The sequence below is a fragment of the Mangifera indica genome, chromosome 14, assembly GCF_011075055.1.
Source record: "Mangifera indica cultivar Alphonso chromosome 14, CATAS_Mindica_2.1, whole genome shotgun sequence".
In the NCBI taxonomy this organism is placed as follows: Eukaryota; Viridiplantae; Streptophyta; class Magnoliopsida; order Sapindales; family Anacardiaceae; genus Mangifera; species Mangifera indica.
In genome coordinates, this window is record NC_058150.1 from 5,703,296 (window position 1) to 5,723,722 (window position 20,427).

Sequence of the window (20,427 nt, forward strand, 5' to 3'; positions counted from 1 at the left end):
CAGACTAATGTCAGAAGTAATAATCAATATGCTATATTCAATTTGTAAACTACAATGTATGTACTTACAATAGCCGTGCAGTACATTGGAGTAAAAATGTCTTTAAGTCAAACGAGTATATCCGAGTCTAGTCAAGTCAGTTAGGAGTTTTCTGAATTCAGAGCACGGCAGAGTTGGTAATTTTTGCTTGAATAATTCCTGGCATGACTCAGGAGAGTTTGAAATTGAAATACCCACACCACGCCACGCCACACCACATCGCACCACGTCACAAGGTAAAATTTATAATGTGAATCCCGATTTCCTTAAATTTGGGTATTTGCAATTGAGGATGCTTTCCTTGTTGGCCATGCCTTCTCTATAAAATTTATCTGTTTACGAAATAGTCTACAAGAAATCGTCTTTGAGAATGACGCAAGTTTTGTTGACAATTGGTTTGGCTGATTCAAAAAGCATGTTCACACTCAACAAATACCCAGATGGCCTGCTAAACATTTGAACGCTTCAACTTTTGTGATTATCATGCCAGAGTTTTCTCTTTTTTTATCATTTTTTATCTCGTTTTCTAAGTTTGTAGTAAGGCTACCTAATGTACAGCCAGGCCTGGACCTTCGCGCTAGGTTCATCTGGCTTTGGTCTGGTCCAACAAGTGATGGTTCCAATTACAAGTTTTTTTCTACGTGTCTCTGTCACTTAATGGATCGAGCGAACCAAATATGGTTTCTTATGAGTTGGACTTATACGGCCTATTCCAAAGGAAAGGCCTAAGATTAGCCCATGATATTTATTAATTATCAGTATACAAACTATTTAATACAAATTTAATATTATTTAGTAGATTTGACAATTCGATTGGTAAAATCGGGTCCTCGGCAAGGAGGGAGTTCCCCGATAAAGACATAGATGGGGAGGGGCACAAGGATGGCTAAAATTTATGTAGTTAGGGACACGGATAAATATATCCTTGACCTGTTCCTTCATGATTTATCTCATCTCTTTATATTCTCTAAACTCTTATATATTAAATTATTTTTAAAAATTTTGAATTATTATAAATATATTTTGACACTTAATATATATTATTTTTCTAACAGAGATGTAAAAAGAAGAGAAGAGAAAATTTCCCAACGGGGAGGGGACAATGGTTTCCTATCATTTTTATATCAGAGACAAAAAATGTTTTCTCCACGAGAACAGGAACAAGAATTATGTTATTCAACTCCTACAATGTGTTGTCATATCCATTATTTAAAAATCATGGAGAAGGCTTATACATACAGTATGAACAACTTTGAAGGCATTATTTATTTTCTCACATCTTTACTTCTCTTGTTGGTAAATAATACGTCGTTAGAAAATTTTATTCCATTCCTAGTATTTGGAGGATTTGATTATATCGTAATATCGTTTATCGTAGTGTAACATTTTATACCTTAGATGAACATTCATCTTTTCAAACTTCACAAACCTATGATAGGATGGTGTATCCCAATTAAGATTGATAAGCATATGAAAATGTGATAATCCTATAACTTTATATAAGTCACAAATGACAAAGGCTCAAACGCAAACCTTTATAAGTGTGACAAAACTCAAACTCAAGTATTTACTTTAAAAGTTCTAAGACTTTATCAGTTTTGTTAATTTTTAAAATCATATATAGATAATCTTTTAACTCTTTTATTGATATGTTATACTCAATCTCTTGTAAATTATTTGGGAACAATAAGTTTACTTTTGTGGGATGCCCATAGGAACTGATGCCAAATATTTTTTTTAAAGATTATGAGTTGAATGTGGTGAAAGTTAGAGATGTTTTGGAGATGGCTGCAACAAAGTAACAAAATGAAGAGTTGAGAAGATTAGGCCTAAAGAATTTTAGTCTTAATATACCTTAAGGTGGAATTGAACAAGTTTAAGGAAGACTTAGATTCGTTTTAGATTAAGTATGAATGAGACCTAGTTTGAGATTGATTTGAATCTAAAAGAGATATTTTAAGATTAGCTTGAGATCAATGAGTTAGGACTCAATTTGATTTGAAAATGTTTTAATTTTACATTCAATCTTAAGTCGTCTCGAATTCAAATGTACAAATTAACTTAAACTCAACTTATTTTATGAATATGAGCTCAATTTTTGTTTTAAATTCGATTTGTTTAATTTGAACTCAGATAGTTTGGATTTAATCCAACTTTTGAGTAAATGGGACCGGTGAAACTAAGTAAATGGGAATAGGTTATATATATATATATATAAAATCATGAAGATTAATATAAGAAATCCACCATTCAATTTGCAGATTTCTCATCATTTACAAACTGAACCTCAATTCGACATAACACTGTCAAAATAGTTAAAATCTAAAGGCAAAAGAATAAAATTCAAAAGAAAAATTGCCTTGATAAGAAGCTCACTGTATCTGTGTTTCTTTATCTACCTCTCGATAAGGCCTTCTCTGCAGTGTCCATCTCTTCAAGAATCCTGGCCTTTCTCTTCGCAGGAATTGGAGCAGTGGGTCCAAAACTAATGTAATGCCCCGAAACAGCGTTCAATGCAGAATAAATATCACGAAACGAAGCTTTTCCAATCAAAGCTTTCTCTCTTCTATACTTAGCGACCCAATTATTTGAAGCATCTCTTAAGTCGGCAACCGCAGTGGCTATATTTGGGTCGTTCTTATCCATGTTGATTGTAGTTCTAACTTTGGTGATAACATATTCAGCATCCTTCACATACTCTTCATCAGAAGAAGCAAATGCTGGGGTTAGAGGAGATAGAAACAAGGGAGAGAGTATGCAGCCGGCAGATAGGGTCAAGAAGTGGCGTCTTAGTGGTGGTGGCTGTTTTAATGGCAGTGGTTGTGGAGTGGCGTTGGCGGTGGTGGGTCTGGACTTGATTGAGGGAAGAGTTTGGGGTTTGGAGGTCGGTGTTAGGACAGTTGTTGAAGCCATGATTGATTTGGTTATGTTGGAAACCGAGAGAGTTTGAGGATGGAAAGTGTCTGTTTTTAGAAGAGAGAAAGAAGAAGAAGAAGACTGGGTTTTGTGACACGTGGACGTTGGCTTATCACCTTATCTTATTATAAGTTTTATAGATGAGAGAAGATCCAATAATATCACGTCTCCCTTCCTCGACTTAAGTTAGGAACAATGGAAAAGGCCAAAAGACTTTGCTCCCATGGGTTTAGTAAAATTTACAAACCCATATCAATTATTAAATAAAATAACGTTAATTTTATCTGTTAGGAGTAATAGTGAGCAAAATACCTAAAAGAATTAAAACCGTTGGGTGCCTAATTTTTTGAGTATTTAAATAATATATTATAATATAATTGAGTGTTAATTTATCTTTAATTCAAAATCATTAAATTACGTGATCATATATTATCTAAATAACCGATTAAGTATTAAAAATTTGATATATATAGTTTTATTATTGTTTTTTATTTATGACCTTTGTGTTTAGAACTAACTATTGTCTAATTACAATAGCAAAAGTAGTTGAATTAGATCTAGGAGTGGAATAGCAACAATTTTATGTGTTTCAAGTAAGAGAAAAAAAACATTTACGGTGCATTTGATATGAATAATATTTTATTAAAAAATAAAAGATTACAATAAAAATAAATTATTTAGAGGATTATTGAGTATAAATTATTATTATATTTAATAAAAATTTATAAATATTATTGTGTTTTATTAAATATAATAAAAATATATTAAAATATTATTTTATTTAAATATCTTTAGATATAATTATTCTATAATATTCTTTATACTATTTGTTTTATTAATTAAAAATGTAAGTATTTTTATCTAAAAAATTAATAGCCATAGAATTATAATAAAATTAATATTCTTTTGATAATTTTTTGATACCTAATAAGTTTGTAATAATATTACTTTTTATAATATAAAATTACTGTAATATTTTATAAACTACAAAATAAACAAAATAGCATTAGTAATAAAATTACTAAGGTGTTTTAACATTACCATCAACCAAATAATCTCTTAATGATTTCCGTTTAGAAAAGCCTTTTTCACTTTTGGAGGAAAGAAAAGTTATGGTTTATTCAAATTAAGTACAAGTTTCGATCAAATACCCACAATCAAACCAAATCCGATCAGATTGATTTTAGATAGAAACTTGTCTATACCGGTTTTCGTTTTGATTCCTAAATTTTAGGAATTAGTTGGTTTCAATTCTAGTTTTGATTCAATTGCATGTTTTTTAAATAAAATAACTAAACCCGCTCACCTATAGTTACGAGTAGGGTGCAATTGAGTCAAGGTAAACTTAACTCGATTAAGTGTATCCAAAGTCTAAGCTCAAGATTGAAATAAGAATGAATAACTTAAACTTGATTTAAAATATTACAATTAAATCTTATAACTTATATATCTATTTATTATCTTAATATTTAAAACCAATGAGTATGATTGTAGGAGTATAATTATAAATTTTAAAATTTTAAAAGTTTATTAATATTATACGCGAGTCAAACCAAAAGCTCATAAACCCAACAAATGGTATAAATAATGAGTATGAATTCAACTAGAAATTTAAACGGGACCCTACTTGAACTCATGCTCGAATTTGACTTAATAATAATTAAGTCTAGTCTGGCTTGTCTCATTTGCAGCCTTAGGAGTGTTGAAAATAAAAATTTTTGGATTTGGACATGTTCTACTGCATCTTTGTCTGCAAAATTAATGAACCACCCTACTAGGCCCAAAGATTAAAGATGGGCTTGAAAGGTATAAGGACAAGGCTGGAATATTCACGAAGGATAAATCGAGCTTCTTTTCCGCTAAATTTTTGCGTCGCTTCCCTAACCTAACCATACTATTCAAATCAACACTACGTAGATGACAAAACTTCCTTTTTATCTTTGTTTCAAAGCATAGATGGATCGTCACCCCTAAAGAAAAAGATGGATTATTTTCCGTCCAATCAAGTTTTTTTTAGTAAAATTTGTTAACATACAGGGAAGAAATATTATTTTCCGTCCAAACTTTGTTAAAAGACGATCGTCACCCCTAAAGAAAAAAAGACAATAAATTCCCACCTTACAATAGTTTTGTTGGATATTTTTATGATATTTTAGGACTAAAATAAGAAAGATGAAATTATCTTTACAAATAAAGTGGTTTTAGAACTTCAACAAGAATGGTTGTCCAACTAACAAACTTATGACTTTAAATAGGGTTTCTATATAAATTAAAAAAAAAAAAAAGGTCTATGCATCTATCTCCATTACATCAAATTCTTCTTGTTTTGGCTCCTTTTCATGCTCTTGCCTTGGCTTCTCTCCATATTTTGAAGGCTTTAGTCTCTCATTATGCAATTTGGCCTAATTGCATCGTTTCTAGTGTGACTCTGATTGGAATCTCACTAAGGTGGATCTATTTGGCCTGAATTTTATTACAAAAATAGGATTCAAGACAAATTTGGCTAACTGCACCATCCTAAGTGTGATTCAGGCCAAATTATACTATTCAAAGTACAATTTGGCCAAGATCAAACATGACAACACTGTTTTTGCTATCTTTAATAGTGCTTGTTAGAGTTTTGATTTTTCAATTAAAGATAATGCATTTTGATTTTGTTTTGAGGGTGTTTAATTCTATAATAAATTTTCAACAAACTATCGAAAATACTTTTTAATTGTTTAGACTAAGTTTGAATTTTAATATTAGATGAAATTTTTTTTAAATTAAAGATTAAAATGTTATTAACATAAAATTTGGATATAAAGTAGTCGTTCTCTCTTCAAAAAACATGAATGATACATATTATAAAACTGATAATTTTCAATATGACTCTTTAACCCAACATGACATGATACAATAAAATTTGGGTTAGGATTTAGTTTTTTTATATACAAAATTTAGTTTGGATCAACTTGATATGACTCGAAACTAAATCAAATTGTATTTGCGTTGATACGAAATTAACTCAAATTAAGTGAACTAACTAAAATGTTTAAAGAAATGTTACTGTAGTATAATTTCTTAGAAACACATTGAAGCAATGTTAAAGTACAATATTAATAGTAGTTGAAATTCTTACTTATTGTATTTAGTCGTTTCTCAATGTAGTTCTACTTACTTCAATTATTTTTGTTTTAAATTTAAAAATTTTATTTCATTTTTGGATCGTGAGAATAAGATTCGGTTACTAAAATTATTAACATGTTTTTGAGGGTCTAAGTATGTAATTTTTTGGGCCATTTGTAAAAAAAAACAAAGTTTTATAGTATATGTTTTATTAATACTAGACTGAAATAATTTAGAAAGAAATTGAAACGCTAGAAACACTTAAGAGTAAATACAGTGGGTGATTTTAAGTCAATTTAGGCAAATACATACCATTTGCATTATGTCGAGTCAATTTGTATACTAAGTATGATATTGAATATTAATAAAATCATATGCACAAAGTTCTGAATATTCAATAATGTACTTAAACAATATATCATCTTATGATTGTGTGATTTTAAATTAAAAATAAAATAATATTAAATAATAAAATAATATAATATTTAAATATTCAATTGAATATTCAAAATTAAGTGTACGTAACATTGTTCATTAGATATTATTCAAACTATAAAAGGGCGTTTGGTTTGGAAAATATTTTATTACCAAAATGAAAGATCACTTTGAAAATAGAATACTTTAAGGGGTTGTTTGGTTCTAGGGATTTAAAGATTACTTTGGTAACATATCTTTTATTAATTATATTATCTTGTTTGATTTGTTAATAATAAAAAATTATGATAATATTTTATTATCAATACTAACGTAGTAGATAATATATATGATAATCTGATTACCACAGTCTCCTTAGGTATTAAAATATTACTAAGGTAGTATTAATTTTATTATTATTTATCAATTTTTTGAGACAAAAATAAATTTATTTTTAATTAATATAACAAATAATATAAAAAATATTTAAAAATAATTATATTCAAGGGCATTCAAGTAAAATAATTTATTAGTATTCTTTTATTACTTTTAACTAAACACAATAATTATTTATACATACCAAAATTTATCAAATATAGTAACTATTTATACTCAGTAATCTTTTAAGTAATTTATCTTCAAGGTAATTTTCCTATTTTGATAATAAAATATTACTCAAACTGAATGCCTCTAAGGATTAATATGTATAAATTATTACTATATTTGATAAAATTTGGTTAAAATGAATTGATATAAATAATTATTGTATTTGATTAGAGATAATAAAAAATTTCTAATATATTGTTTTACTTAAATGCTTTTAAGTTTAATTATCTTAAAATATTTTTTTATATTATATGGTATATTAATTGAAAATGAGATTATTTTCATCATAAAAAAATAATAAATAAAGATATAGTTATAATAAAATCAATACTACCTTGATAATCTTTTAATACCTAAAATGGAAATCATAATCAGATTATTTTTTATATTATTTATCATATTATTATTAATAATAATAAATTATTAAAATATTTTATTACTTAAAAATTAAATAAAATAATAAAATAATAAAAAATAAATTACCCAAATCAACTTTATAAATTTTTAACCAAACGCCCCTAAATGCTTATTTGGAACCGCATTTAGAATTGCCCTACTTTAAAAAGTAGTTTGACAAGGTATCGAAATTGGGCCCATCGGCCCACTGAGACCCACCAGAGGGCCCTACCATATGCCATCAAATCCTGAAAAAAATGGATGACAAATTAATACTTTTCTTCATAAAGAAGATAAGTTTAAAGTTGATGGTGTTTCTAATCATGCTTGCTACTTTGTACTATTTATTTTAATTATAAAAAATGTAAAATCTATTTATTCTATTTTTGACCCCCACTCAATTTTATTCCTTATGTCGTAAATAAAATATCAGTAAAACTATAGACTATGTTTCCTCTAAGCTAAATATTATTTCAAAATCATCTCAATCTACAAGGTTCCAACAGCCAAAATTTGACTGCAACGAAGAAAAAAAAGTTTTAAATTTATTAAAAATTATTTACTCCTAAATGTATCATATTATAATAATTGAATTATAATAACAAAGTAAATATAAGAAACACATATATATATAAAATTAAAAAAAAATACGGTTTACGGTTTAATTTAATTTAAAAATTGTCTAAATTACAATCTGAATCATGTGTAAACTGTTTTTAAAAAATTAACTAACTCAAACCAAACCAAATTATTTTATAAACTAAAGCAAAGCTAACCGTAATTTTTGAACGATACAATTCAATTTTATATTTTAAACTGAATTATATACACACTTAATTTTATAGACAGTAAAAGAATTTATACGAGTTAAACGTAAAAAAGAGTCAAGTTTTAATTTTCTTTAATAAAATCTCAAATTTTACTCTCTAATTTTCAAAAATCTAAATGCATACCTATAAACAAATTTCTACTAAAAACCTCAATAAGAGTTAGAGGTAAAATTGTCATTTATTAAAAAAAATTAAAATTTTAATACATTTTCTATTAAGTGTTAGGGGTAATTTCTGTTAACACATTTTATTAAAAAGAGAGATCAGAAAGGCGAGATAGACGGGAGGGAGGACAACCGACGGTCAGAGTTGACAAATTGTAATAAGAGAAAAGAGAAACAAATCCTAGGGGTATTTGCCATTTTTCAAACTTTAGGTTGATAAAAAAATTATGAGATTTTTAAACATAGAAAAAAAATGTGATAAAACTTTTTTTAAAATTTTAAATAAATAACAATTTTACTCATACTTTTAACTGTAATTTTTAATATAAATTTATTTATAAATAAATATTTAAATTTTAAAAAATAAAAAAGTTGGTGTTTGAGTTTTCAATACACGTGGAACCAGTCCTTTGGCCTTTTTAATATTGTACACCTCCGTAATCATTCTCATAATAGTAAAAAAAAAAAAAAAAAAGAGTCGAAGAAGGAAGGATGTGATATTAGCTGGAGCTCCATTGATATAAAAAGCAGCATTAGAAGGGCCTACATTTTAGACAATTTGTTACATTACAGTAAAAGCCGCGGAAAAAGGTAGAAGAAAAGTTATATTAATTGTAGCAATCACCACTGAAGAAGGGAGATAAAAAAAGAAAAAGAGAAATCACTAATTTTCGTTGTCTGATAATTTTCAAAAGCTACAGAAAGTTAATGGATTTCTTCATTGTGGACTGATTAATTTTGTCCACTTTACTCATTCGGAAAGAATGAGATGCCAAATCTTTCAAAATTTGATTTAGATAATCAAAACCTTTTTCGCCTTGATCAAAGATATGAGTTAGATTCTCAGTCAGTTTGTAATCTGGGTTATAAATATTTATAATTTAAACATATCATATGTAAAAGAGAATCTTCAAGTTTAAACTTGTGGTGACTTTTGAGGTGTGATTTCAAGTTTAAAATCTCCATTTTGATATGAAATTTCCCAGAAAAGAGAAAAAGGAAAAAAATGTACTGCTGGTCCAGCCATCTTAAGTATCACAAGAATAGCTGGTCAGATGTATAGAAAGAAGTAAATGGTGGAAAAAGTCTGTGGTGAAGAAGAGAAGAGACGCAAGTTGACACAAAAGTTTTGGCTTTCAAATTAAACTATCAACTACTGTTGTACAATTAGTTTGAGAAAAACGGATGGCTTGTGATAGCATAAAATTCAGTCCACCAAAATCAACACTGGCATGAAAGAAAAGATAGGTGGTAGCCATGAAAATAATTATTTTGGCTACCTCTTTCTCAATCTGGAAGTCCTGGCGTACGTTGCATGTGTTACTTACCCTGCTAGTTAGGGTTGGTGGTTGCACTCTTGATCTTTCTTTGCATGAAAATTTATTTGTATTAAGATTAGAATTTATTAAAGTTGGTTTAGAGTGATTTTCAGATGAAAGTTTTGAACTTGATGGCAACGTTCAACCATATTCTTTAATGCTGGCTGTTACAAGAAAGAATATCAACATGGACTCAACTTTTTCTGCTGTCGTGTTAACTCAGACTAACTAAAACATAATATCAGTGCATGATTATCGGGCCACTCCACATGCATGGCCATAATGATCAAAATCACACTCCAATTCAGTCCTATTAAATCAATCAACGACCCATCAAAATAAAAGTGAAAAAAAAAAAGACTTGAATAGATAAGAATTGTTGACTGCGTAGAGTGTACAAAAGTTTCATGTACGTAGTAGTCAGCGTTGTCGATCGAAGAATATTGAAGAAGGTGAGATTTTGACAGGCTGAGTGGTGGGATGTCTGTGGCTGGGGACATAGGTGATTTTCCAGCTGGGCCCGTCAACGTATAATCTATATTATAATGAAAAGAAAAGGATGGGGAAGACTTTGACCCGTCTTTCCTGTTGTTGTTTATATTCAAAACACAGGCTAGATGACAAGATAATATCGATCATCTCAGAAAAAAGATTTGAATTTTTCAAGTAAATAAATGTAAATAGAATTGGATGACGCGCTAAGGAGAGTGTTGTTGAGGTTTAAAGTTGATGGAGGTGAATTGATTTGTTTAATCATTATGGGCGGGGCCTTCATTGTAACCGCTGGCCATTTATCTCTCTCTCTCTATTTTAACTTTTTCACTTTGCTGACTTTCTCTCGTTTTCTCCATTTTGCTTTCGCTTGTGCTATTAATACTATGAACCCAACCCATCTCCTTCTTCTGCCATTTTCTTCTTCTCCTCTCAATCTCATCAGTCATCACTAACCTACTTTAGCTCCTTTACCCACCTCCAAGGTACTCCCATTACTGCTCTTTTTTTCTGTTTTTTTTTTTTTTTCATTTTGAAGTTGCTTGGCTTTGTCCTCTATATGGGTGCTTCCTCTGAATTTCCAAAGTACTGCATAAAACAACAAAACAAAACACACATACCCACTGTTTTTACATTCTATTCTTGGGTGCTCTTAAAGTTCATATTTTTAACGGAACTGCTGTAACAACAGGTTTCACTGAAACTCAACTCAGCGAGATAAAGTTGTGGTTTTGGTTTAAAATTTTTTATTATTAGTTTGAAAATTTGAAATTTGATGAATTATTAAGTTATGTTTACTTGATCTCTTTTTATCTTTTCTTCGGTGTTTAATTTGATTTTGCTTTGACAAAATCATACCTTCCTTTCGTCTTTTTCTGCTTTTTCCTATTCTCTCAAGTGGGAAATCAAACTCTCAACAGGCTTTTTTACCCCCTTTGTTCGGCCCCTTGATTATCATTCTTTTAGAGTTCACATTCTTAGTATAACCGGGTTTACTTTTACTTTTCTCCCTCTTTGAAAATTTCTTAACTTTTTCTGAGCCTCTGAACACAGAATTGTGGTGTTAGACTAGGGGTATGTGAGGCTATGGCTTGGTATATTGTGCTTAAAAGTAGTTGTTTTTGACACTTTCGTTTAATCTCCTTGTGAGATTTTCTTCCTTGTGACTGTAAGGCGAGAAGGTAAAAATGCTATATTCCTCTTGATATTCGATTCTCATTTTGTTTTTCTGTGCGTTGTGTTTATCATTTTTTTATTTCTGCGTTGAAGATGTAAATGGGTATTGTTTGAATTTTAAAGACATGGAAAATTTCATAGTTGCCCTTGTATTTATATTTTAATAGGACAGGTTTCTTGTTTTTGGGTTTGTCCTTGATTTACATGCTCCTGATTATTCTGTTATTCAATTAAACTTTTTTAGATTAAATTACTTGAAATCTCGCCATATGATTTGGATCAATGTGAATCAGTTCAAAGACAAACAATCAGGACACCCTTTTAAGCATATTCTATTCCAAGGTCACATGGAGTATTTTTAAATACATTACATTCCACTTGTTGAATTTTCTTTATATGCAGTCAATTCTTTGTTTTACGACATTAAATGATAAACAATTCAATCAGCTAGCTTCTTCTTGTTTTGTTCAGCTGGTTTTGTTATCGATCCACTTAAACTCCAATGGATTATGTTTGACCGAGTTTAAAAAGATCTCCATATTCTATATTGAGGGTGTACAGTGCCTTGTGGTCTGATGTCCGGGAATCTTTTTAGAGCAGACAGTCGGTTGCTTGGTTGACTATTCCAGCAATTGCGGAATTTCATGTGAGATCTGTTCTGGCATGAAAAGGAACCCTGTCCTTTAATTGCAATTGATGTCTTTTTTCTGGAGCTAAGAAAATGGGGGGTTGTGTTTCAACTAGTAGCCAGAGTAACTGTAGTAGCAGAAGCAATGGAGAGACAGTTTCCCCTGCATGTTTGGGGATGGGATTTTTTGGCCAAAAGAGAACTAAGAGAACATTCTCAGAGCATCTTGTTACAATGCATAATTTATCTTCAATACTGAACAGGGTTGTTATGAATGGAAAAAGTCGAAGCTCTTGCATATTCACACAGCAGGGTCGCAAGGGAATCAACCAAGATGCCATGATTGTGTGGGAAGTAAGCTCTATTCTTCTGTCTCCGTTGATTGCACCTTTTGTGTGTGTGTGTGTATGTGTTTGGAAACTAATTTCTATTCACACTTTGAATTGCTGTAGGATTTCATGTCGCAAGATGTGACTTTCTGTGGTGTATTTGATGGACATGGTCCTTATGGGCATCATGTTGCTCGCAAAGTGCGGGATGCTTTGCCAATGAAGTTATTATCATTGTTGCTATCTTCTCAGTCAAGGCAGAATGCTTCAGGTAAAGCACGTTTCAGAGGGAATATAAAGAAACCAGATACTGTAGATACTGAGAAGGATGGCTCACCTGAGGATAAATTGAACTTGTTATGGAAAGAAGCATTTATGAAGTCATACAAGTCCATGGACAAAGAGCTAAGGTCCCTTCCTAATTTGGATTGCTTTTGTAGTGGTAGCACCGCCATTACAATAGTGAAACAGGTATGGCATGGGGAGCCCATTTACTCCTTGTATTCAATTTGTTTAGATTTCTTCTTATTGTTTATGTTCATTCGTGATTTCAAGGGGTCCAATCTTTTCATGGGATATATCGGAGATTCACGGGCGATCATGGGATCTAAGGACAACAATGATTCTATGGTGGCAATTCAGTTAACTGTTGATCTAAAACCTGATTTGCCGAGTATGTTTTGCACCTTTAGAAAATTTCACTGTCCATCTGCTTGTTAGCTTGAATCTTAGTATCTTACTATTATAAATGCAAATTGTCATAGGGGAAGCTGAGAGGATTAAACGATGTAAAGGTAGGGTGTTTGCATTGCAAGATGAGCCTGAAGTATCCAGAGTTTGGTTGCCATTCGATGATGCTCCTGGTCTAGCAATGGCTCGAGCATTTGGTGATTTCTGTTTGAAGGAGTATGGGGTGATTTCAATACCTGAATTTTCTCACCGGACACTTACAGATAGAGATCAGTTCATTGTGCTTGCTTCAGACGGGGTAAGTTTTTCACCTCTAATCTATTAACTTCTTGATTGGTGAATTTTAATTGCAAATATTACTATTCTTTCTGGAATCAATAATTGCTAATATTAACTTTTTGGTGGGCTTGTTTTAAGGCTGGTTGTTGCTAGAAGGTAATCAAATGAGGGACTTGACTGTCTTTTCGAACTTTATGATTTGGTGGATGTTCCTCTATGCTGTGTTTATAGACCCAACATTATGACTCATGGGAAAAAACAATGGTTTTAAGTTAGTGTGAAAATGAAAATACAGAAGGGATAGATATGGTAGTAATTGCATCAATGGTTCAGTAAACCAAATTTTATTTACAAATTTCTTTGTGCTTGAATAATTCTAAAATGAAATCGCAATTCTGATGTTACTTGTGCGTCCCTAAGCTGTTGTTCTCTGAAGTGCAAGCTGGAATTTTTGTAGTGTTCTTGTATTTCTTAACTTTTGTCACATGTCTTGAAAAAGTTTGGAGCCATCTCTTTAACTAATTGAAGACAGTCCATTTTAGAAGTATATTGATTTGCCTTTATCGGGTTTTTAGCTGCGCTAGTGGTAAATTTTCCACATAATATGTATGAAATTTATTTGGAGAATCATATTGAAACACCATGGACCAGTTCCATTTCCTATGATTATCTAAGTAGGCCTATAAGAAATTTTCTGGTTGAGATATATATCTCAGTTCTTACAGATTTAAAGTATGTTTCTGTAAACACATTTCTACGAACAATTTTGTGGATTCCCTCGATGTTCTGGTGGTCAGTCGGGCTCAAAAGTAGAAGACACAAAAATTGCAGAGGCCTCCATGTTCCCTTTTTCTGGCTAAGTGTGGGTATTAGTCTTAGTATTGAGCTAAATGGGTTGGAAGAAAGGAAGTGAGCCCTTAGTGCACTGCAAGTTACCGGTAAAAAGAGTCATTTTAGTTTGGGTATTTTATGAGTGGGTTATAAGTCATTCGAAATTACGGAAAATTTAATGATGTTATTTGGAGACTTGATAAAGTTGATGATGACTGTGTCTTCTTGAGAGCTAAGCATTTCCTTCAAGAGGGATTTCCCTTGCAAAGATTTTCTGTAAGATTATTCTTTATTTCCTTGCATTTAATTGTTTTGCTACAGGTTTGGGATGTCCTGAGCAATGAGGAGGTTGTTGAAATTATATCCTCTGCACCAACTCGAGCATCTGCTGCTAAGATCCTAGTGGAAGGTGCCGCACGTGAATGGAAACTCAAATATCCAACTTCAAAGATGGATGACTGTGCGGTTGTTTGTTTATATTTAGATGGGAAAATGGACTCAGAATCTGATTATGATGAACAAGGTTTTTCATCTGCAACCCTTCAAAGCAATCACTCCGGTAATGCAGTTGAATCAGATGATGGCCAGAAGTCTGATCCATCTTTGCAAAGAAATTTCACCGTTCGATCATCAGATGAAAGTGACACATATGGAAAACTGTCAGTGGAGGATGAAGGGAATGGAGAAACGGTACCTGCTGAAGATCAGAATTGGTCTGGTTTGGAAGGTGTTACCCGGGTGAATTCTCTAGTACAACTTCCAAGATTTTCAGAGGATAGACCAAACCCGTAAATTTTGACAAGATTGTGGGAATGAATGGAACCCTGCTTCCTTTGTAATATCTTGCTTCAAAGCCTTAATGAACTGGAAATACTCTGAATTGGCGCTCTGCCTAAAAGGGTTTGTGCAGTGGGCATTTTATTATTGAGTAATATTTCATGTTAGAGTACAAATATTGACATGTCATTATGTGATTTGATGTTATTTTATGTTAAATCTAAAATTATCTAATCATGTGATGACATGTCGATATTTGCATTTGATTGTTGCCCTCCCTTCATGCTTAGTGTTGTTGATATGCTGAACAAAATTGGTGGGAGGTTTTGTCAGGAATTGTACTGATCAGTATAATTGTGATAATAGTGTACCAGTCTCAATTGAGATTTCCTGTCTGGTTGCATTAAGAGAATCACAATGAGCCTCATTATAGAAGTTGAAATTGGGATCATTAATGTAAAACTTGATGGATGGCTTGACACTTATCTGTTACCTGCAAAACTTCTTGTCAAGTTAGATTTGGTCAACTAGTATGTATTCGAAGGCGAAAACGGTTACAAATAATAGTCTAATGGTTATATTTATTAGATCGTTATAAATTGTGGTTTACTTGAAAAATTCGTGTTAGGTTGCAAGTAAACCATCGGATGAACTACAAGGATGAATTGTGGGAAGTGATAAGACCAATACCCAGGGAGCTAGAAATGATGGATTTAGGGTTTATGGAGTAAAATAGCACTAGAAGAAATTGTTGGTGAGAAAATCAATGCAAGAAGGAGTTGAAATTGATAAGTTTGACGTAAAAATGAGTTGGAAATGATTACATCAATGTTGAGAGGAGTTTTATAAAGAAGATGAATGTGGGATGAAGTTGAAAATGACAAAAATTGACATGGAGGAGCTAGAAATGACGAGATTAATGTTGAAAAGAATTTATATTTCAAACTCTTTGAGTTATTATGATGGTGGTAGAAATGGAACGGCAATATATACACTTGGCAAAAACATTCATGTGTTAAATGCATATATTTGTATACATTTGAAAAAAAAAAAAAACAGAGACCAATCTTAAGTGAGCCTCAATTGCCTCACGAGTTAGATAAGGATCCCAGGCTACCTCTGAGGACTCTTAAGAAGCGAGTTCTATGGGAACTTTCTCACAAACTCGTCCAATTGTTCAAGCTCTGTACATCCTACTCCTCATTGAGCGTTGTTGACCTCCTCAATGGCTTGAATCTGCCTCCACTCTTTGGGCTACCCTGTAGTATAACTCTTACCCAAGAAGGTGAAGTTGTAGTCATGGAATCGAAGCCAAATGGTGTAGAAGAAGTCATAGACTAGATGTTTGTTCTTATCCTCGACCTTAATCGTGCTTACGACCAGCTTATTTGTAGTCATTCTGCCTAATCACCTTTAAAAGTGAGGCCCCTAGCTGGTTCACTCAAGTATCCAACCGATTAGTCCGCTCTTTCTTGGTTTGGGGCAACTTACTCAAGTCAAGCAGTTGAGGGCATAACTGATTCAAATCGTCTTCCTTCCTTAACAAGCATTTCCTGAAAGTGGAAAATTTTGTATCTAAAGTCTCAACTTTAGCCTTGAGGCGTTGCTTTGTAACTTCCATTTCCTTCTTTGCCGTATGAAGTTTTCTTTTTAGAGACGTTATTTCATCCTTGAGCGAGCAGTTCTCTCACGCGTAAGTATCTCCCTTCACGAGGGCAGTGTATGCCTTGTTGTAAAGGAGAAGGAGCATGCTCAAGACCTACAGGCAAGGTGAAAAAAATGGATGACATGTTGGCGTCCAAAAGAGAACCAGAAGGAAATGAGAGAATAACTATAAAACATGTTACCTTGTTGTCATCCAGAAAAAGCCCCTTGAGCTTCACTAGCATCGCCATCCCTTGGATCTTTGTCCACTCATCCTCTGAGACGTACTCTCTCATCATAGATTTCACAACGGTGAAGTTAGGAAGTAGTTCCACTTTGTCCTTGATAACCAAAGACCTAGAAGAAAATGAAGGAAGGAGAGAATGAGTACTATCGACAGCACGGGTAGCCACCATGATGCTACCCTTGACAACCATAAGAAGATGCTCAGTAGCTTACAACCTCTTCTCGAAAGGCCCTAATGGCTTATTTTCGTGCTCTTTTCAAACAAATGCTTCCCTCCCACTTGCTATTAACTCAAAACTAAAGGTATCAAAGGACTAAGTCGGCCTTTGACCTATCTCAACCACTTTTAAAAAAATATGATTCACTATAATATGACCCACAATTTTGTTGGTCGTGTTAGGGCTTCGGGTTGTGCAAACCTTGTCAGAGGCATTTGGATAAGATTTGTGAGTTAACTTGATATGACTCATAAAAAGATAATTCAATAAATTAAAAAATGATATTTTATGACAAACCAACTTACTAAAAGTCTACAAAAGCACAATTTATGAGGTCTTAGAGTGTGCCTTGAACGTTGCTCTTCTTACAGGTTGGCATGGTTTGAAAGACATATTAGTTGATAGGTCTTGATTTGACACGACATGACACAACCCATGGGCCCAATGAGTTGTGCCAATTACAACCCAACACAGTTTACGAGCATTTCTACTCAACACTAGTTGATTGGTAAAAGTATATTTGGAGGAACTTAACTCTTTGAATGAAGATCTATAGTGTGAACTTCTGGAGTCCTCATATGAAATTAGTTGAACAAAATGTTTTGCAAGTGCCCTCATATCTATAAACGAAACAATGCAACATTTAATTTATACTTTTTTTGACACCAAGTTTATCCATAGTTATTCTTTGGAAACCCTAACATGTTTCCATACCACAAACGGTAGAAATCATGTATAAGTGGAAATGAAAAGTATTAGAGTTAAACAACTCATTTTTGCAAAGATTGATGCATAACCTACTCGAGCTAATTTTCCACATGTTGTCTATTTGTGTAGAAGAGTAAATAGTTTTCGTATTTCTTCTTGCACTCTAAAAACTGGAGGGAGTTGTTATACAGTGAAACTCCTCTTTGATCCAACTCATGGGCATACCGCTTAGGATATAACTTAGGATGCAACTAATCAATGACAAGTTATTAGAACATCAACCAGATACACCACTTATTCGCCAATCATCCAAGAACTCAAGTTGAGGTTTATCACATAGAGACAATAAAAAAAACTCTATACAATAGTATATCTTTTTGACATCTATAAAATTTCTTTTCTATTCCATCTCATGTTTACAGGGGAAAATAATCATCTCTTATCAAATTAAAATCACGTTATTAACGTAATTAATTATTGTGTTTTTATAAAATTAGAATAATAACAACTCTATAAATTCGTATGTGAATTAGGAACATTTTGATACAATATTTATTTGTGACTCAATCTCTTCATCATATAACTATAAAGAACCACCACAAAAGTAGGGCATCAAAGAGAGATCCAAAATAAACACATCACTTTTTGGTAATCACTACATAAACTCTTATGAAACACTTTTTGAGATTAAAATAATATAATATAAATGTAAGTTTCCAAACAATTGCCGTTAAAAATATTTTTTTCTTTAACAGTTTATCTCGTATTTAAAATTGGAGTTAGTTACATATTGATATAGTAGATAACAAAGTTATTTATTTAATTCTACCCATTGTTATAATGACTTATGTATCTTGCTTAAGACTCAAAATTGTATATTCTGGAAGTTGATAAAAATTGCAATCAAACAGGTGGTAAAATGGGGCCATAGGAATAGTTGATGTAGGTCACAAAAACAAGCAGAAAATAATGCCAGGGAAGCTAAGTTCGCAGAAGGAAAATTTTCTACTAGTCAAGCATAGCAAACAGAAAGATGGAGGCACATAAATTAGCCACGTTTGGGTCACATTATTAGCCGTTGCCAATGTTGGTGAAGGCAGGTTAAGCAAGAGAAATGTCTCTTAACTCACCGCCAAGACTTCACCCAACTCACAGTACACTCGACTATAAGAATATCTCTTCCCTTAACACGCTTTCCATCTCAACTCAAACTCGAAACCTAGCAAGCTACCTAGCTACTTATTATTCTTCTCCAACAAACAATGCCTTACAAAAATTTAATCGTCCTCACCATTCTGCTTGCAGTAGCTGGACAAACTCTGGCTAGTAGGGGCGACCCAAAAACCACCAAGAACAATAACGATGAGATGAAACAACCTGAGTGGCTTTTTAAGTCTGACCCCAGTGTGCTCATTCCAGGAATTGGGAAGATTCCGGTGCCACCAGCAATTACCCATCCACATTATCATCACCCTTACTTTGGCTACACTGTAGGTGGAGGAGGCACCAGTGGAAGTGGAACCGGTAGCGGGACCGGCACCGGGACGGGGAGTGATATTCCAGGTGGTGATGACACATTTGTACCTAATCCTGGTAATGAGGACTCAACTCCTGGAAGTGAGAATGGTGGTGGTGTTCCAACAGCTGCTCGTCCTTGAGTTTGTTTGTTAATCTAGCTACTTGTTCTTTGAATAAATGGCTCTGCTTGGAGCCTGTGAACGAATTTGAATAAGCTGTGTGCATGGTAGTTGATGTAATGTGGTGTTGTTTTGTTAACGAGTAGAATAAGCGACTAGATTTAGGAGTTGAAGTTAGCCATTGTAATGAACTCCATGACTGTTGTGCAATTAATGAAAGTACGTTTTTTCGGGTCTACTGTAAGATTTTCTTTACTGCAAATTGGCTCTGGTTGCAGAGGGTTCCCATAAATGGAACTTGGCTTCATTTGGCACTTGCATCTAACACAAGCTAGTTTATTCGTAGCACTGGAGTGAGTTCGATGTACGTTCCCGGCTCCATCATCTACTGTGCAAATATTCCTTTCTTTTAAATGTTGGAAACACATGCGGCCGATCCGATTAAATTTTATTTTTTTATAACAGAAAAATTCTAATTTGAATTAAACCCTCAATTTGAGATTGAATTAATTAATTTTATAATTATTATATCAAATAAATAAATTAATATCGTCAAACTTATTGAGGGCACTAACCAAGATAAATCATTCATGAAGGCAACTGCCGCAGTCCTTATATATTAAAGCAAGTATTATACCTTATACTCAAAGCAAGCTTTGAGAAAAAGGCGATTCAACATGAACCATGCAAGAGATAAAAGGTTTTTGGCTAAATGAGAATTAATAAATCTATATATATATATTTTTAATATATAATTTATATAAATAAATAATATATCATCATATAATTAAATAAATTTAAATTAAAAATAAAATAATATTCAATTATATAATAATATATTATTTATATATTTAAATTATATATTAAAAAAATGATATATAAATAATACTATTTAAAATTAGAAAAAAGAAATCTACAGTCCTATAGACTCAAGTAATTAAAACCATTTAATTCGCGGGATGCACCCCAGCGGTCTTATG

The 20,427-nt window shown here is 32.2% G+C and overlaps 3 protein-coding genes across 5 annotated transcripts; 2 read left to right on the top strand and 1 right to left on the bottom strand.

Annotated features, from left to right (window-relative positions):
- Positions 1-2,223: 2,223 nt before the first annotated feature.
- On the bottom strand, positions 2,224-3,070 carry LOC123195919 (photosystem II repair protein PSB27-H1, chloroplastic-like). Its single transcript, XM_044609782.1, has one exon. The coding sequence runs from the start codon at positions 2,950-2,952 to the stop codon at positions 2,431-2,433; it is 522 nt and encodes a 173-aa protein (XP_044465717.1). The 5' UTR covers positions 2,953-3,070; the 3' UTR covers positions 2,224-2,430.
- Positions 3,071-10,568: 7,498 nt separating this feature from the next.
- LOC123196867 (probable protein phosphatase 2C 52) lies at positions 10,569-15,385 on the top strand. 3 transcript variants are annotated; one of them, XM_044611012.1, is made up of 7 exons: positions 10,569-10,769; positions 11,705-11,802; positions 11,932-12,442; positions 12,541-12,888; positions 12,973-13,090; positions 13,182-13,405; positions 14,539-15,385. In XM_044611012.1, exons 3-7 carry the CDS (start codon positions 12,182-12,184, stop codon positions 15,007-15,009), a joined length of 1,422 nt encoding a protein of 473 aa, XP_044466947.1. In that variant the 5' UTR covers positions 10,569-10,769; positions 11,705-11,802; positions 11,932-12,181; the 3' UTR covers positions 15,010-15,385. The 3 variants fall into 3 exon arrangements, with proteins under 3 accessions (XP_044466947.1, XP_044466944.1, XP_044466945.1); XM_044611009.1 differs by lacking the exon at positions 11,705-11,802; XM_044611010.1 differs by lacking the exons at positions 10,569-10,769; positions 11,705-11,802 and adding an exon at positions 10,785-11,465.
- Positions 15,386-19,072: 3,687 nt separating this feature from the next.
- LOC123196569 (putative cell wall protein) lies at positions 19,073-19,468 on the top strand. Its single transcript, XM_044610624.1, has one exon. It carries the CDS (start codon positions 19,073-19,075, stop codon positions 19,466-19,468), a length of 396 nt encoding a protein of 131 aa, XP_044466559.1.
- The last annotated feature ends 959 nt before the right edge of the window (positions 19,469-20,427 follow it).

What these genes read in the sequence shown, in the direction of transcription:
- LOC123196569 (XM_044610624.1), top strand. Translation starts at nt 19,073, where the DNA reads ATGCCTTACAAAAATTTAATCGTCCTCACCATTCTGCTTGCAGTAGCT.
- LOC123196867 (XM_044611012.1), top strand. Translation starts at nt 12,182, where the DNA reads ATGGGGGGTTGTGTTTCAACTAGTAGCCAGAGTAACTGTAGTAGCAGA. An exon ending in ATGCCATGATTGTGTGGGAA is followed by an intron (nt 12,443 to 12,540) that starts GTAAGCTCTATT and finishes GAATTGCTGTAG; the next exon opens with GATTTCATGTCGCAAGATGT. An exon ending in TTGTGCTTGCTTCAGACGGG is followed by an intron (nt 13,406 to 14,538) that starts GTAAGTTTTTCA and finishes GTTTTGCTACAG; the next exon opens with GTTTGGGATGTCCTGAGCAA.
- LOC123195919 (XM_044609782.1), bottom strand. Translation starts at nt 2,952, where the DNA reads ATGGCTTCAACAACTGTCCTAACACCGACCTCCAAACCCCAAACTCTT.